Here is a 19,036-nt window from a genome sequence, read left to right on the forward strand (position 1 = left end):
GAAGACGAGGTTTTACGTCAATAAGAATTATTTTAATCTGTGCTACACATTTTAACAAATCACAAAAACAGACATTAAAAAATACATATACCTCTACTTCCATCTTTACCTGTTGACAGCTGCTTTTAAACATAGCAAAATATTTGTTTCCAAAATAAGAAAAAAAACAACTAATTAGCTTTGTTATTTAGCAGATAGAGCAGCATACAATCATAATGCATCCATCTTTCTTATTGTGCAACAACAATCACTGAATCTTGAGCGTGTGCGAGGACATTCAGAGGCGCTAAAGGCAGAGTGAGGATGAGACAAGAGTGGGGGAGAAAGTGCTAGAGAGAATCTAATTAAGGCAGCATCTGCGACAAGAAATGCCGACAGCGTGATGCCTCTGCGGAGACTGCAAAGAGATTAATCACGGAGGAAAAACTGTCAATGACGAGAGCGAGAACAGCAAGCTGAAAGTACAGAATATGCCAAAAGTACCGTAAAGAAGGAAAATAAAGAACAGTTAAAGTTTCTGGTCATGAGTTGGTCCCGCCCCCCTTGTTTTTTCTCTTAAAGAAAACTGATGCGACGTTACTGCTGCCGTTGTAGTGTTGCTAATCTGGTACTGTTAGAGCGCTATGTTAATCTAAAATGGTACAGCCATCTAAAGGCCAAAATACATTTCAGAAAAGTAGAAATATTTTAAGGCTTTGAGGATTATTACAATAATGCCTCTTCGTGTGAAAACAAATCTGCACGGAGGCCGTTTCACTTCTGCCCGTACACTACACAAACCAAACAAATGAAAAACAATCAGTTTGTCTACATTAGGTTAGTTCTCCACTTCAGTCAACCTCCACTAGCTGCCTCTTATTGTCCTTCTCTGCACGTCGCTGCAGCCCTTGTTAATCTGATCGACCTGAATCTGAAGTGCTTCATGCTGAGAAACTGTTGGCTTGTCTTTCTTGGATTTCCTGCTTTTTACATTTGTGCTTTACAGAGAAGGCAAGAGGTATTACATTCTGGTCTTGTCCTTAAGATTAATGTCCATCTTTTCTTTCTCTAAGACAGCCCATTTGTTTTTTTCGTCCGTCTTATTTCCCTATCTAAGAATATCTCTTCTTTTAAAAAACTACAGTCATGATCTCAGGATCCCAGGTGTCACAAGCCTGGTTTGGGTATGTGCTGCCAACTCATCTCTTATTCTATCACAGCTTCCAATGGCTTCTCTATCCTCCATGTTTCCATGTTTAAAGCAGGCACTTACCAACCAATATAGCAGTCAAGTTTGGGTCTTTGGCTTGAGTTACACCACATGATGCACGCCACATTGAAGATATCTCCAATGTTCAGAAGGTTAAAGTAGTGCTAAAACATTTTGCATATTAGGCCTGACTATACTTTGATCAGCCAAAAATGAACTGACGGAAACCAATTCACTTGCTTTTCAAAATGTAGCACAAATATACATTTTATGTGGTTTTGACAGAAGTCTATTCCTTTCCTTTCCAACAAGCTGGCTGCACCTCCAGTCACATTTATGTAAAAAGGTGAAACATTCAGTAGATGACAGAAGATGCCCATTGGATACCTGGAGAAAGACCCTGGTTTCATTGCCGGGGCTCATGGGTTTGTGACGTCATAGCAACAATAACAGGCTGCTGAGCAGATGTAACTTGATGCTGAGCAGATTCAGTCTCTCCTCCATCCTCCATCTTTGGCCGCTTCGCTAGCGGCTCGCCTGCTTGCACGCAAGTAGCCTCTCCACTGGGCTGCCTGCTCACCAGCACCGGAAGGGAGCTGGAGGCCTGGGCGGCCAGGATCTGCAGAGGACTGCTCAGGCCTTAGAAGGAGATCAGAAAGGGATGGGTTAGCTGGATAGAAGCCCCGTTCAGTCCCAACACTAACATCCCTTCTGAATGGTGCTGAATACAGTTGTTAATGCAACCAAACCAAATACTGGACGGGTTCTCTTATGACCCACTTGTCTCCATTAGCTGAGCAGTCTGAACACAACTACTTCAACTCCTGTCAAAACACATCTACTACTGATGTTTCCCAGTGGAAAAAATAAAAAAACGTTTTTTTTTTTTTTTATCTGGCAGCTTTTGGCTAATTTCAAACAATTAAATGATCTACAGATACAAGATTCAGTTTATCACAAATTTAAAATATTGCACAAGACTAATAAAGCATCTTCAGTTTTCTTCAGATAAAAGTAATTTCAGAAATTAATTTGAAAATCAAGGTCCCAGAGTCTGGAGGAAAAGTGGAGAGGCACAGAATCCAAGCTGCTGGAGGTCCAGTGTGAAGTTTCCACAGATTTAGGTACCCTTGTCATCTGCTGGTCCACTGTGTTTTATTAAGGCCAAAGTCAGCACATCCATCTACCCGGAAATTCTAGAGCACTTATGCTTCCTTTGCTGACAAGCTTTATGGAGATGCTGATTTCATTCTCCCAGCAGGACTTGGCACCGGTCCACACTGCCAAAGGTACCAATACTTGCTTTAATGATTGTGGTATCACTGTGCTGGATTACCCAGCAAACCGGCCTGACCTGAAGCCTGCAGGGAATCTATGGAGTATTTGTCAAGACGAAGATGAGACACCAGACCAAACAATGCTTTCTTTTAGCAGAGCCACATGCTGATCACCTCCATGCCACCCTTGTTGCAGTAAATAATGCTAAAAGGAGTCCAGTGCAGATACTTTACAGTGCAAGGACAAATATTTCAGTATTAAAAATCCTTTATTATTGTTATGGGATCTTCAGGTTTTCTGTTTTTAAATCAGCCGCAAGACATAATCATCAAAATTAACAGTAATAAACATTTAAATATATCAGTGTGTGTGGACTCCAATATACAAGTTTCTCTTTTTTTAAACTGAATTCCTGAAACAAAATGAATTTTTTAAATGATATTCTGATTTACTGAGAAGTACCTGTACCTAAAGAAACAGACAAAACTTACCAGATGAATTAGCAAAGCTGGTTACTGTGGAAACAGCAGCAGTGGTGTGTTTGCCATTCTGGGTAACAGCGCGGACAGGAAGTTGGTGCAGACCCGGGGTGACATGGCGTCCTTCTCCACCCTGCACCACACTGTCTAAGGTCTGGATCACCAACTCTCTGTTCTGCTGGGCTTCTGAGGAGGAAATGTACAACTCAAACACATTAGAGCATCCCTCACACATTCAACATCTGCCCAGGGTTAGCTACGTTATATAAGGTGTGAAGCATATCCAGCTGGACCTCCGATACGATCTAAACAACATCTGTGGCCATACAGTCATATTCAATGAACTAAAATATCTGTTCCCATGAGGCTCGTCTGTCTGATTAACGGTACTTTTTGAAAATAACCTTTAAGCGGGTATTAAACATACTTTTTATTAAGCCCACATTTCTGTATTAAACATGTTTATTGGTCTGATGTAATATTCTGATCTTAAGGGGAAATTCATCCTCGTACTCGTCGTCTTCCGCTTATCCGGGACCGGGTCGCGGGGGCAGCAGACTCAGCAGAGACACCCAGACGTCCCTCTCCCCAGACACCTCCTCCAGCTCCTCCAGGGGGAGCCCAAGGCGTTCCCAGGCCAGCCGAGAGACATAGTCCCTCCTGCGTGTCCTGGGCCGTCCCCTGGGCCTCCTCCCGGTGGGACGTGCCTGGAGAACACCTCCTGAGGAAGGCGTCCAGGAGGCATCCGGTATAGATGCCCGAGCCACCTCAACTGGCTCCTCTCGATGTGGAGGAGCAGCGGCTCTACTCCGAGCTCCTCCCGGATGGCCGAGCTCCTCACCCTATCTCTAAGGGAGTGCCCGGCCACCTTATGGAGGAAGCTCATTTCAGCCGCTTGTATCCGGGATCTCGTTCTTTCGGTCATGACCCAAAGTTTATGGCCATAGGTGAGGGTAGGAACGTAGACCGTTCCTACCGTTCATGTGAATAAAGAAATTCAATTTCAATTGCCAGTGGGAGCTTTTCCATATATTCATCCTTTGCTTCATGCTAAACCACCAGGTGTGTTTGGTACCAGGAAGGTTAATCTCAGTTAGATCCGACTGAAGCGCACAGATCTAGTCAAAGTTCAGGTAAAGTTTAGTAATCTGCACATTTACATTTGTGATAGTAGGAAAGACCGAACAGCTTAAAAAAAATGTACATTTTCGCCACTCATTACCTTTCTCAGTTTTTCACTATACGAACTGAGCTACAACAAAAAAATATTACATGCATTTTAAGGCTTTTTTACCATTTTGTAAAGGAAGTAATAACGGAGGAGGATGCTGTATGTCTACTTTTTACATTTTAAAATGCTGAATAGTAAACAATAACAGGAAAGTCCTTTAGCAGATTCCTCTAACCTTACCTCTGATGTCGCTGTTCCAGATGTCTCCTGATGTCTCCATTCCTCCAACAGTCAGAGTGCTGTACCCATTAGGGTGGGTGGAAGATGGAGGGGCGCTGGTTACCACCCGCACCATGGTAACAGAGGACTGAGGGGCGCTTTGAAGCATGTGTATGGGCTTCAGAACCGTTGGATAAGGGGGAGCGGCCATGATAACAGGCTGGGCACTGACTGGAGAGCCTATCCACAAAGAGTTTCACTCATTTTGTGCATTTTACATTTGAGTCTTTGGAATATTTTGTGTTCCTCCATAGATGCTCACCTGGGGCGCTTTGAGAATACCTATACTCTGGCACAGATGCCAGTTTGCTAGCCAGCTGCTCATGGTGGTCATGAGGGATTGGAGACCCTTCTCTGCTCAGACATTCAGGAGTCTGCAGCCCACTGGATGTTGGAGACAGAAGCCCCTGATGGGTCGGAGATGCAGGTGCACTCCTGAATCAGAAAGCAAAAGAGAAGGAAACACAAGCATATTACTGACCAACACCCTTGTAAAGTCATGAGGCCCTCTGTGCTGGCATATTCCACTGAAACAACTTCAAGATGAGACTTACTTGGTTCTGTCCGATCAAATGACGGCAAGTGACAGAAGCAGACAGAAGGGGAGAAAGGGTTAACCCCACTCAGTTCAGAGTGCCTGTTTGTGCCACTGACAATTACAAATAAACAATTAAGGATTATACCTTGAAGACAAAGGTCCAAAAGGAGTCCTGAAGCAAGCCACCCCTCTTTGCCGTCTTTTCCTGAAGGCTTGTTCCACTAGCTTGCTCTCAGAGGCAGAATCAATTCGCCAAAAACTTCCTTTTCCAGGCTCATCCTGAGAGCGGGCCACTTTCAGAAAGTAGCGATTCAGAGACAAATTGTGTCTGATTGAGTTCTGAAAAAAAATAAAATAATATGATTTACTTCGATTAGCATCTTAGACCTGACTTACAAGGAGGAAGGATATTAAGGGAAATAATCTTAGATTCTCCACCATTAGATTTCTTCTAGATGCACAGTATATGTGCATCCAAGTAAATTACAAAATCATCAAGAAATATTTTTGTGTAATTCAATTCAAAATGTGAAGCTTTTAATATTGAATAGTGATATTTCAAGCATTTAAACGTTTGATGATCATGGCAGCAGTTATCCCTGTTGCTTTTGCAGCTTTTTCTACCACCATTTTTTACCTTCCACTGAACTTTCTAATTACATGCTTGGATACAGAACTCTGAACCGCTAGCTTTAGCGAAGTGACTGGTGCACTGTATAGTCAGCCATCTTCCCCATCATTGGACCGGAGTCTTTAAAAAAGAAACTCCTTAGTCAATCCCTTAACCTGGATGTCATTAAATTGACCTCTGATAATAGAGTAAAAAACCTTGGTGTTATTTTTGACCAGGACATGTCATTTAAATCCCATTTTAAACAGGTTTCTAGGATTTCCTTCTTTCACCTCCGGAACATTGTCAAAATTAGAAATATCCTATCCAGGAGTGACGCTGAAAAACTAGTCCATGCATTTGTTACTTCAAGGCTGGACTATTGTAATTCTTTACTATCAGGATGTCCACAAAATGCAGTTAAAAGCCTTCAGCTGATTCAAAATGCTGCAGCAAGAGTTCTGATGAAAATTAAAAAGAGAGATCATATTTCTCCTATTTTAGCTTCCCTTCATTGGCTCCCTGTTAAATCCAGAATAGAATTTAAAATTCTCCTCCTCACATATAAAGCCCTTAATGATCTAGCTCCATCATACATCAGAGATCTGATTGTTCCATATGTTCCTAACAGAGCACTTTGTTCTCAGACTGCAGGTTTACTGGTGGTTCCTAGAGTCTCTAGAAGTAGAATGGGAGGCAGATCCTTTAGTTATCGAGCTCCTCTCCTGTACAATCTGCCTCATCTTTATCTTTATTGGTCATTGCACATGTACATTACAACGAAATTTGTCCTCTGCATTTAACCCATCCCTTATAGGGAGCATTCTGGAGATAAGGGTCTTGCTCAGGGAGCCAGAGTGGCAATCTGTGGGATACGAACCTGGCCCCTTGTGTCCCCTCCAGAACGCAAACTTCCTGTTCTAACCACTAGGCCACCACTCCCCTAAGAGAAGCTGTCAATGCTATTGCACAGCACAGAAGTAGCACTTCCTCAGAAAGGAAGAGCATGCATTTGTGGGTTACATCCAAAGCAGTGAGACAAACAATGCATAGCAGAGGATGGTCTCTGTAGTGATGCTGCTATTGAGGCTAGTGAGGCTTAGGCTGCTGGAGGACATAATGACCACTTTCACCCTCTTCGTCACATTCTCACACTACTCTCCAATTTTGCATTGTTTGCTGTTATTTCAGCTTTTAACCTTGTTCTCTCTTTTCTCTTCCTAGAAGCTACACCTGGCCTGACTCTGTGTCTACCTGTGACACCTTTCTGGAGAGGGGCATCGTCCAAGCTTCTGCTGGCAACAACTTAATGCTCACCCTCTACCAATGATCCACATAGACCTGTCTTTTAGTGTTTAATCCTTTCTCTCTCCTAGACATGGTGATTGACTGAGCTTTTACTGTAACTAACTCTATGTGCTCTCTTTCAGACTCTAACCTTGAAAACTGGCTCAGAGTTTATCTGTTCTTTCTTTCTAGATGAAACGTCTAAAGGAGCTACATCATTAACATTTACTTTTCCTTCCCATAGAAAGTACTCCTGGATCAGTGCTTCTGTGTTCTTTTTGTGTCTCTGCTCTGTTCTCTCAAACACCCATTCGGTCGTGGCAGATGGCCGCTCACACTGAGCCTGGTTCTGCTGGAGGTTTCTTCCTGTTAAAAAGGAGTTTTTCCTCTCCACTGTCGCTACATGCATGCTCAGTATGAGGGATTGCTGCAAACCAGTAACTGTCCACTGTCTCTACATGCTCATCCAGGAGGAGTGAATGCTGCAAGTCACTGACTGGATGCAATCTGCTGGGTTTCCTTAGATAGAAAAACGTTTTATCCAATTTGAATAAAAAACTAACTCCGACTGCACTGTTCAATGGTTAGGATTAATTGGAATGTATGTACCTGACTGTTGTGAAGTGCCTTGAGACGACATGTGTTGTGAATAGGCGCTATATAAATAAACTGAATTGAACTGTGTAGGCATTAAAGTAATATAACATTACTATATAGAAAATACTTTTCATTGGTTAAGCAGAATCACTAAAATAAACAGAAAAACAGGTTCTTTCTATGTAATGTTGGGCTAAAGTCTTCTGAGGACAATAAAGGAGGACTGTACCTGCCAACCCTTGTCTGCAGTGCGATAGTAGGGGTAGTGTTTGGTGATGTGGGCGTAAATCCCGCTGAGAGTGAGCTGTTTGTCTGGAGCCGAAGAGATGGCCTGGACTATCAGCTGTGCGTAAGAATACGGGGGCTTGGACTCATCCTGGACAAGCGACAAACAGTTACCAACAATCACCTCATCCAAACAGCTAGCTTTAAAAGCCTCATTTCTTTGGGACAGACATCATTTATTTTTACCTTGGGGCTGTCTCCTCCCACCAACTCCATACGCTGCTCACTTCCCCCACCTCTGTGCTCAGCAAGACTTTGCCTCTGCTCAGATACAGCCTTGGCAGCGTATTCGGCAGCTAACTGGAGATCAGAGGTCACATTGCGTCCATAGCGATACCCTGATGACCCTGCCCCTCGAGGGCTAGCAGGGCAGGAGTTGGGAACACTGTGTAGAAGAGAAAAAACTCTGCAAATAAGGTCAATGATTTCTGACTCTTTTGACAACAAAGGTTATGTAACCACTAATAAATAAATAAATTATTATGATCTTGGAGAATATGTCACCAGGGACAGACAGGATAACATTGATGTTTTATTATATATGCAGTCTGTAGCTTTTAAATGCATGTAAGATATTTCACCTCTTTGAGAGATCTGGAAAATCCTTACAGTGGCATGTAAAACAATATTCATATCCCAAACTGTCTGCAACAGACTGTCAGATGGACTTATTGATGGGAAGTAGAAGAAAGGATGCGATCTTCTTGTTTTTGTGCCCATTGTGGCACCCTTTACTCTGATATGTGCAAATAAAATCTAGTGCAATCAATTAGTTTTGGGTTCTGATGTAATTTAATATTAGTATAAATCCAGCTGTTCTGTGAAGGCTTCAGAGGTTTGTAAGAAAACATTAGCGAACAAACAGCGTCATGAAGGCCAAGGAACCCAGCAGACAGGTCAGGGATAAAGATGTGGAGAGGTTTCTCACACATCTCATGGAGCACTGTTCAATCCATCATCCGTAGATGGAAAGAAAATGGCTCAAGTGTAAGCCTGCTAAAACATGGACGTCTATGGGGTGCAGTTTGTAAAGTTATACGGCAATTGACAGCAATATTTTGGTTTATTTAGCCTGTCATAAAAGAAACAAAATGGGGGATAATTTTTCAAAGTTATATTTTCACCATGTTATTTATACATTTAAAATGTGGCAGTTCCAAACTAAACATTTAATTAGCAAGCTAAATATTTAGCTCCAGATTAAATATTTAGTTTGGAACTATGACATTTATAAAGGTATGAATAACATGGTGAAAATATGACTAAGAAAAATTAATCCCCATTTTTTCAACAGATTACACACAGTATTGACTCAGAAAGGCTGATTGCAAATGCATGCCACACTTTTCAGATTTCCACTTTACAGTTGTGCACAGCCTTTAGTTGGTCTGTCACATAAAACCCCAATAACATACATTGATATTTTTGGCTGTAATGTGACAACATGCAAAAAACTTTAAGTAGTCTCACTACTTTCACAAAGTTTTTTATGTAAATAGAGTAAAATCTTCCAATCTTGGGTACGATGAAGCCCTTTTCTTTTCCTGGTAAAACAACAGAAAAAGAAATGAATAGAGAATCCAAAAATCAGTGTTGTTTACATACTCATCTGGTCTTTCTAAATTGGTCTAAACAAAGTAAAGCAGATCAAAACAAAGTGGTCGCAAAAGTATCCACCAATGAGTCAACGATACTGAAAACCAAGTTAGTGATTAACTGGATTTTATCTGCTGCTGTTTAGACACAACACAAGCAAAGCCCTGTAACTTATACAACACACACCTGCCTCCCTGAGGAAAGTAAACAGTGGTTTCTGGGAGTCAGTAAGCTTTGATTTGCTTCTGCCAACAAAGAGCCACGGATACAGTTCAATCAAGACTTACAGCAGGGAAAGAATACGGTTTGTTTAGATTTCTCGGGGAGGGGGAAATAGGCTGCAGGATTTGTTTTAACAACAGCTCAAAGATTGGAGTTGAAAACCAGTTGGAAAAGAAAACACAAATAGAATATTGTAAAGAAACCTCTTAAGAATAAGGTGGATTTTGACAGGACAGAGGAACAAGAGTCGTTGCTGCTTCTTTTAAAACAAACTCTTTGTCCCTCCTGCATGTCCACAGGCAGAAGAAGAAGAATGTTTAATTTTGTGGTGTTCACTGAAGCTGCCTGACAGGAAAAGTGACTCCGAGCACCCTTAAAGGAGACAATGTTGGGTGCTTTAAGAGAAGGCACAACCCTCTTCTGCTGGGTGTGCAGCATGTTGTTACAAGTATACAAATATGAACCTAAAAAAGGCAGCAGTGAAAGTGGTGCAGAGAAGCATGAGCAAACGTATTTATACTCTGTTTTGGGTCCACGTGTGAGGGAACAGGAGCTGAGGCCTGAATGGAGGGGGTGGGGGTCTGTGTCAAGGAAACCACGAATGGACAGAAAAGTAGCTTAGAGGCAAAACAATCCACTCGATAGCCAATCACACACCCCAAAGCTGCAGCCATCCCATATAAGGCTTGTACACACAGGCCGACACTGGTGGGTATGCTTGTTGTACAGGCAGAATCTGACCACCAGAGGGCACAAAGCAGCAGCCACACTGGCTGCCTATAGAGTAGATTTTTATTTTAAATAAAAAGTTCCTCTCAGCTCAGTAAGGAATGATTCTGGATGGAAAACATCAGTGAAACCTCCTGATTAAATACACTGGCTATTATTTCACAGCTTGGAAAACATTTACAAGAAGAGCTCAAAACTGTCTTCCTAACTTCAATGTTTTTTGTTCCTTCTTCATTTAGGTGTGAAATATTGTATGTGTAATTTTAAGCATCTGTATGTCACATTTCTCCTCTTTTTAGATTTGTTTGTGTCTGTTTTAACCTGTAGCCCATTTAATTCTATTACAACCCATGTTCTCCACAATTCTTTCTTGTTTCCAAGATAATTAAAATCTGTAGCTACATGATATTCATCAGTTCAATTGAGTTTGTTTGAGCCAAATAACAACAAATGTCATCTGAACGAAATTTACAAAACAACCTGATCCAATTCATACCTGTTTCTAAAAATGATCCAATTTAGGAATGCCACCACAGACTATTAATTAAATCAATAGTTTTTTGATTAATTAAATAACCTCTTCCTAAAAAGGAATTATTTTAGTATATTTAAATGACTTATTGCATAACAAAAAATAAGATTTATAAAGAGATTTCCCCTTTAAAATATGAACTGTGTATAAAATGTCACCCACAGTAAGACAGAAATAAGTCAAATGAAGCTGCAATTTTGAATGTAAGTTCAAAAACAGAAAAGCCTGAGCATCTGGAGGGTCAAAGAAGCTTAGAATCTCTAATCATTAAAAACGCACCTCAGTTCATTCAGGAGCGTAACTCCATAGGAAAAAAAACTCTTTTACATCCTTAGAAATATGATGGAGGCTATAAGAAAGTGACTTGTATTTATTCAATTTAAGCATTATTTATCAGTGTCGTCTACTTTAAATTTAATTTACTGAGATATTAACTAGGGATGCACCAATATAAAAATTCAAGCCAATAATGATATCCGATATTAATATTGTTGTTATGGCCGATAACCGATATTATATATCTCTCACTACCCTTTCAACACCGTGAAAAGATGACCACACCGCTGACATGGCTTCTCTGCTTCAGTTAAACACCCTACAGTCCTGCGCTGCATCACTGTCACATGACCAAACAGATACCAGACGGGCAACCCCCTCCCATCCAGAAACACGAACAGCAACAACATGGTAAATAATATCGGTTATTAATATTGGCCCAGTTTTACTTATCGGACCGATACCGATATATTAAAAAACGACTAACATCGGCCGATGCCGTTGTCATTACCGATATGTTGTGCATCTCTAATATTAACACAATCGACGAACTTAAATGACTTAAAACAGGATGAAGTAAGGTTGCTTTGGTCACATTGACACATCAGCTCCAAGTTAATCGGTGAAATGTTCATTTATATGTTCCCACAAACAACAAAGCCAACAGGCAACATGACTACCTTCAGTGGCGCCTGGGTCTCATCGTGTCAGCTGTTCATTACTCGTAGCTCCGCTGCAGTTCGCAACAAAACCTTACAGAGCGTCCAAACGCCCCTTCAGTGTCGAAACACTTTTATAAACTATCACGCAGATGGAGCAGGGTCATGGCTGAAACCAAACACACTCACATGTGCCTCTGCAGCCGGTAGGTGGGCATTCTCCTCACACACAGCAGTGCAGAAACAAATAGTATAAAACTTTGTTAAACAATGTTTAGAAAAATGTTTAAAATGCTCAAAATCATGTGTAAACTAAAAATATTGCTACATTATTAAAGTATTACAGTCGCATCCCTTGGTGCAAATTCAGTTCAACTCAATCATATATTCAGATCAAAGTACATCCAGTCAAATGCAACAATTAGGTTCCAGGGAAGATTCATTTGACAATTTAATGAGTTTTGTCAATTCATTATTAGATTCATTTGATATTTCCTTAACTCAACAAAAGTCCAAAACATTTTACCGCACCATAAAACTGAGAGAAAAGCAGGAAAAGGGGACCCAGAGACTCAATTAAATAAACCAGCTGTGATCAAATTTCATTGAAATTGTCTGCTAGATGTTCCCCATATTGGTGGCTTACCTGATTGTGCCGGTGGGCGACGGCAGCGGGGAGCCAAACGCCCTGATGTGCTCTTCGTGCTGCTGCGCAGTGGGAATGCTGATTTTAAGGGGGGAAATGTGAGGCAGAAGCGGACGAGGGGGAGGAGAGGGCTGCTCCTTCTCTCGGTGATCCTCAATTTCCAGAAGCGATGTAAACTGGATCTTGATAACAGTACTGGGAAATCGGAATACACACCTAAAAGAAAGAAGGAGGGCAGTGAGAGGAATAGACGGTGGTGGGCACAAGAGACCGAAGAAACAAGTGTTCGTTCTTTCCTGAACTAAGACCTTCAGCAATCAAACGCGCTCCAGTTATTTTACAGAAACATAACTTAACATTACAGGGTCAGTATAAAACAGCTCCTTACTTTTATCAACGAACCATAACAATCATACCAACACTAGTCATCTTAAAAAGAAAAACTATACAGCAAAATCTAAACCCAGCAAACTATTTTTGCTCGATTTGATTTTCTGTCTTAATGCTCTACAGGAAAATCTAAACATTTATCATCTCATTTTCCAGTGAATGCAAAGCACATGTCTTAACAAATGTGTCAAAAACATACAAAAAAACATGATTATATGTTGGAGTTACTACAAAAGTGTGTTTATATTATAAACCAAGCAGTTTGTGGGCAAATACACTACAATGGTGTAAGGTTTACACAAAAACCGGTTGTCCTAAATGTCTCTTTTGTTCTCTACTTTGAGCAGGTCTGAACAAACGCCTGAATAAAAGCAAGAATAAATCACCTGGCCTAGCTCGTTCAAATCTAGACAAACCCTTTGTTTTGCAGTAGGAGGTTGATGACTGATGTTCACCAATTATATTTTCCTTGTCATATAAAGGGAGCAGGTTTTTAAGGGGACAGAGCTTCGTTCCTTCATCTGCCTCCTCTGAAGACTGGAGTAGCAAAACCACACCAAATTTCAAGAAATAGAGCAAATGGACACAGGCAACTCTGAGACACAAGGTCAAAGGTTTAGGAGTCTAATCAGGTCGTGTTTTCAAATGCAGCGTCACATGAAACACAGTAGGCACATCTGTTTTCTACTGCGCTGGTGTGTAACCGTAGCAAGAGATTTTATGGCTTGAGAATGGAGATATGAAAGGAAGACTGCGTGGAAAATCTGGAGTGACCTCCAAGAGACCAATTACCTGAAGGAAAAGATACATAACAAACTAGAAATTAATTTAATTTAAACCAAAATTACAACATTCTGTTGATAAACTGATCAGACGTAATTAATCTAGTTAACTGGTTTGGGCCGGTCATGGATTAAACTGTCAAACAACTGATCATTCTGGAAAAATAACAGATTTATGATCAGAAGACAAGAAAAAAATCCTTTGAATAGATGAATAATCATGGGTTAAATACCCAAGAAAACTATCAAAAATAAAGGAGGTCTACAGCTCACCAAAAAATATTACAATACAATTTATAAAACTGAGTCTATCACACATATGCAATATCTAATGTCAAGGGGAAAAAAATCAGAAGGTGTCGTTCAGAAAAGTTTAACCTCCTGTTTGTAGAACATTAGCATTAGAGCAGAAGTTGGAAGTTTTCTTAATTTCCAAGTTGTGTGTGCTGATAAGTTCATAATAAATACTTATTTTCCTTTAAGGACTGCTTAACTAAATTAAACTGCATATATATACTTAAATGGTAGATCTGTGTTTTCAGTTCTGCATGTCTTCAGCTGACACATTGGCAGAATTCCCAATTTGTCCTGGTTCAGAGCAACTACAGCACTATGGGAGTATGCATGTGTACATGCCAAACAGGCACTGAATCCTTTACCCTCATGAAATGTATACCGAGGCTTTAAAATGTTCCATTTCCAAAACCATTAAAACATACTTTTCCTACTGTTTAAAGATCTTTTAATGAAATGGTAGAGAAAGTGCTGAGTCTCCACAGTTTTCTCCTGCTCTAAGGTGCAAAGAGTAACACAGCTCTGCCCCTCTTCCTTTCCAGTTGCTAACAACATATTCAGCGGTTTGGAAACATTTTCAGACACAGACAGTGTAAGTAAACCGTTATTTCTGAATCTAATCTAATCTGAATTCTATATAACTGCATATAAATTGGATCTGACTGCAAACTGCCTTGAGATAACATCAGGTAAAATATGGCACTATATCAATAAACTGAATTGAAATGAAATTATTTCATAATGTCTATGTATCAACAAACAAATAATCAATAATGTTATAGATAACAATAATACAACTAATAATAAACAGGATATTATGAATGAATAAAAAACGGTTGCTTTTCTGTTTTAAAATAAGAGCAAAGTTGTATGCCTTCCTTATTAGGTTGATTTAAAATTATTATGCAATAACTCTTTTAATAAACATGCGTTTTTTGCCGTCAATTACACTGAGGATCTCCCAGATTGTCACTGAACTGTATCCTACTGGAAGGACCACATGCAAACATGGCTGTGGTGGATATATTCTGCCCATGTGGGCCTTCAATATTTGCAGCCAACACTTTCTGTTCAGCGCCGGACACGCCCCTAAACAGTCCGAGGAGCCAATCAGAGAAAACAACGAACCTCCTCAGTGATTTCTTAATATATGCGCAGTCAACGCTTTCAGTTCTGCAGGTTACATTTATTTTATTTACAAAAAATGTTCAGGGGAAATCCTACAATATAAATAGGGATACTTGCCGTAAAGACAGAAATACACCGACTTAAAAACGCGAATTAATTAAAAGCATAGCTAACTCGGGTTTCAGTCGGAAACCGGAGCCCTTTCCACGTGACACGTGAGGAGTTGTCAGGGGTGCGTTTGTTTACATTAATATTTACGTGACGGTGACACGTTGACTTAGAGCCCCGCAGCTAATACGAAGCTAACATTATGAACTATTGTTTTAAAAAGCAGACACATAGCATTCAACGTAGAAGATGCCGTTTTTTGTTTGAGCACATGGATAACTAATAAATCCTTTGACAACTCCATAACAAAATATCCGCACACATTGTTCGAAACTTCATCCAAGTAGGCAAGTAGGCAGGCTAAATGAAGCAGAGCTTGCTCGGAGCTAAAGCACTAACGACTGATTCAATGCATTTTGTATGTTGCCTAGAAGGGTGTCTTTACAAATCAAACTGATACTGAATTAATAAATATCCAGACTAACGTTGTGCTCCGAATAAAATGTGTCCATCATTTGACCGTTTAAATGCGCTATGCTAGGCTACAAATTTATTTTGCCAGAAAACAATAAACGTTAGATACACGCACTGCTTTTAATTCGAGCCCAAAGCGCGCCAACTGGTAAGAACCAACATAAATTATGACATGTTCACTGCTGGGTAATTATTTATAGCATATTAAAACTTTGCGAAGCGCTGCTAACTGCTAAGCTAACTGTCTGCACTCACTCTCTGGGCAGCGGAAGCGGCGGCGCTCCTCTCCGCTGGAACACTCCGTCAACAAACACGCCGTTCTTCCCCAGGCACCGCAGGGAGAAGCCGCCCGCCTCGGCGTACGTGATCTGCAAGTGTCGCCTTGAAATGAAACTCGAGTGACCCATGTTGATGTCCACCGAACCATGGGACGAGTTCCGGCCTATGGTGACCGTCCTCTGGCGCATGACAAACTCAAAGTCGCGGCCCTCGAGCCTCGCCAGGGCCTGCGGAGGAGTCGAGGAGAGCCTTCCAGGAAAACCACCGACAAGGCCGCGAGCTTCCATTATCGGAGGACCCAGGAGGGCGAGCGAGGGCTGGTGATAGGAGTGAGAGGTCACCGCGACGCGCACGGGGCTGCACGGCGCCGACTGTAATGCAAGCAGGGCCCGAGCTCCGTTGTCGTCGCGGTAGTCTGCCATCTTTTTCCGGAGGGTCAACACACTCAGGGGGAATCTGCAACAACTTTTACTAGTCAGGCACAGAGAGCTGCAACGGGAATTTTCGGTCAGAGCACTTGTTCGCTCTGAAGCTGACGGAACAACATGGAGTCCGGTGGGATCAGAGAAAGAACCGGAGCGGACTCTCCAGGAACCGGATTGATGTTGCGTTCAGAGACCCAGAGGAGCCATAGCGTGAAATGGTTCTCATGCTTTTTATTACAAGGACCACCTCTGTAAACACTGGTTTCCAAAATAACATTAGAACATATTTTAAAGTTTTCCAGTGTTTTGTGTATTCCCATAAACACACACACCTTTTTATTCAGTGCCACAAAATGTTTATGTGATTTGATCTCAGTCCAAATGGAACCAATATAGTCGAGTTTCCAAGGGTCCAAGTTGGGGGGAAAAAACAGGAATGTCTTTTTATTACCAAGTATAAAAGGTGGACGTTTCTCACCAACTCAGACGCAAAATCCAATATGGCAATCCACTAAATTAAAGGGACAGTTTGATCAGTGGAAGGTGGAGCCATTTTTAGCAAATATTTAGCAATACACTCAAACTTAAAATATTTATACTTATAAGATATAATATCACATTAGCAGATATTAAATGTTTGCACTTAGGAACAAGACAGCTTTTAAGTTTGTCTGCATTTTCTCAGTCGAACAACTCTGGAATTCCTACACAAGAAATGTGTTTATGGAAGCGTCCACCTGTACCAATCCGCTGGGATAATTTCGCAACTAGTACGAGACCTGGAAAATACTGTAAACATGCCATCTTTGATGTCACTGCACAAAATCTAAAAGCATCCTCCAACAGCATAATTTTAGCTTAGCAACTCGGACGTTGTTCAGCTGAGAAGACAGCGACAGACTTAACAAGTTCTTATAAAAGTACAGTCGTTTTTTTTATATCCACTTATATAGTGCATCAGTATGCTGTGAGTATTAGCATTTTCAGTTTGAGCTGTTTTAATTTGCAAGAATATGTTTGTTGTTCTAGCTGTTAGCATTACACCCTGTGAGGATTTACTTACTTTTCAACAAATCTATGGTGATAAGGTAGCCCACGTACCAACAGTGGTAGTTGTACCACAGTTTGAGAACCATATGTTCAGATGGTCATATAAGGTTAATCTTTTAACAACCTGTTGCATTTATTTTTAGGACCCTTTAAAATCCATTTGAGTATTTTGTGTGCAGTTTATTTTTTTTTACCAATGTTTGTCCTGAAAATATGCAGTCATGTCCTAAAACACAGAATTCAGAAAAAGATTAAATAAATAAAAAATAAAAGGTAATTTATTGCTCTCCAAATGTGGCATATTTCTTAGAAATGTAGCCATCAAGATGTGACAAATTAAAACATTTTACCATGATAATTATAACCAAGCTGTACTTTTTTTTTTTTGCATTCGATAATATTTGATAGGCTCTATTACCTCTTAAGGTCTTTTACATTTCAGCTCATAAAGATCACTAAATAATTTATTTATTTATTTTGTTTGTTAAGATGCTGCCCTTGGTCTGTCAAGCAGTTTCGCTCAGTCATTTTGTTTTTTGTAAATAGTTCTGTTTTCAAAAGCACACAGAGCACAGTTGAGATCACCTCTGGCTGTGTGAAATATTGCATTTGGTTTATTTCTGTGTAACCATTTGGAACCTATGCTTACGCTTTGGGCCTGTCAGTACTGCATTATTCATCTTGGAGTGAATTAGGGCCAATAACTCTCATAATTCAGAGTATATCCATCCAAATCAGCTGTCATTCAAAACACACACCAAAGACCTATGATTGTGAACGTCTAACATGTGCATGCTATCACAGAGATCCAATTATATATTAAACAAAATACCAAATTGGACTAAACTGCTAATTTGGTTAAGTCTTTAAACTGGAGGATGGCTTTTTCTACTTTTGGCTGAACATCTCTGAGACTGCAGTTCAAAAATTTCCAGAAAACAAGAGCATTTCATAAAAAGTAATAAAAACTGCCAAGACACACAAAATAAACTTTGCAATTGTCAATTTTCTTTATCTCTTGCAACAATTATTTTTTTTTGTTTATGAATAAAGGCAAAAATGCATAACAAATATTTTACTAGTACTTGTGGATACAGTAAGACTTTGACCACATTGATTCTTTCTAATGATATATCACATTAGTGTTGTTTAATGTTGTACCGCATTTATATTTCCCATTTAGGGGTAAATCCTTAAAATTAAATATGTTTTTCAAAACCACTTATTTAGAAAGTTATAATTTCAATTGCCAATACATCCAACATACCTTGAATTATATGCTGTCTTAATGATTTACACAATTTAATAATTTTGATTAAATATACATGCATATTACCAATATTACCAATAGATTGACTCGTACTCGTACTCGTCGTCTTCCGCTTTATCCGGGACCGGGTCGCGGGGGCAGCAGACTCAGCAGAGACGCTCAGACGTCCCTCTACCCAGACACCTCCTCCAGCTCCTCCGGGGGGAGCCCAAGGCGTTCCCAGGCCAGCTGAGAGACATAGTCCCTCCTGCGTGTCCTGGGCCGTCCCCTGGGCCTCCTCCCGGTGGGACGTGCCTGGAGAACACCTCCCGAGGAAGGCGTCCAGGAGGCATCCGGTATAGATGCCCGAGCCACCTCAACTGGCTCCTCTCGATGTGGAGGAGCAGCGGCTCTACTCCGAGCCCCTCCCGGATGGTCGAGCTCCTCACCCTATCTCTAAGGGAGTGCCCGGCCACCTTATGGA

General features: G+C 40.7%; 1 protein-coding gene across 2 annotated transcripts; it reads right to left on the reverse strand.

Moving 5' to 3' along the window:
* Positions 1-10: 10 nt before the first annotated feature.
* foxk1 (forkhead box K1) lies at positions 11-18,282 on the reverse strand. Of its 2 annotated transcripts, XM_047366751.1 has the most exons (10): positions 15,805-18,282; positions 12,374-12,589; positions 7,900-8,098; positions 7,658-7,804; positions 5,080-5,273; positions 4,951-4,956; positions 4,659-4,831; positions 4,358-4,576; positions 2,959-3,132; positions 11-1,828 (listed from the first exon to the last, which is right to left on the reverse strand). In XM_047366751.1, the coding sequence occupies exons 1-10, from the start codon at positions 16,248-16,250 to the stop codon at positions 1,596-1,598; spliced, it is 2,007 nt and encodes a 668-aa protein (XP_047222707.1). In that variant the 5' UTR covers positions 16,251-18,282; the 3' UTR covers positions 11-1,595. The 2 variants fall into 2 exon arrangements, with proteins under 2 accessions (XP_047222707.1, XP_047222708.1); XM_047366752.1 differs by lacking the exon at positions 4,951-4,956 and having other exon boundaries at positions 15,805-18,280.
* Positions 18,283-19,036: the final 754 nt, after the last annotated feature.

The sequence above is a fragment of the Girardinichthys multiradiatus genome, chromosome 5, assembly GCF_021462225.1.
Source record: "Girardinichthys multiradiatus isolate DD_20200921_A chromosome 5, DD_fGirMul_XY1, whole genome shotgun sequence".
Taxonomy (NCBI): domain Eukaryota; kingdom Metazoa; phylum Chordata; class Actinopteri; order Cyprinodontiformes; family Goodeidae; genus Girardinichthys; species Girardinichthys multiradiatus.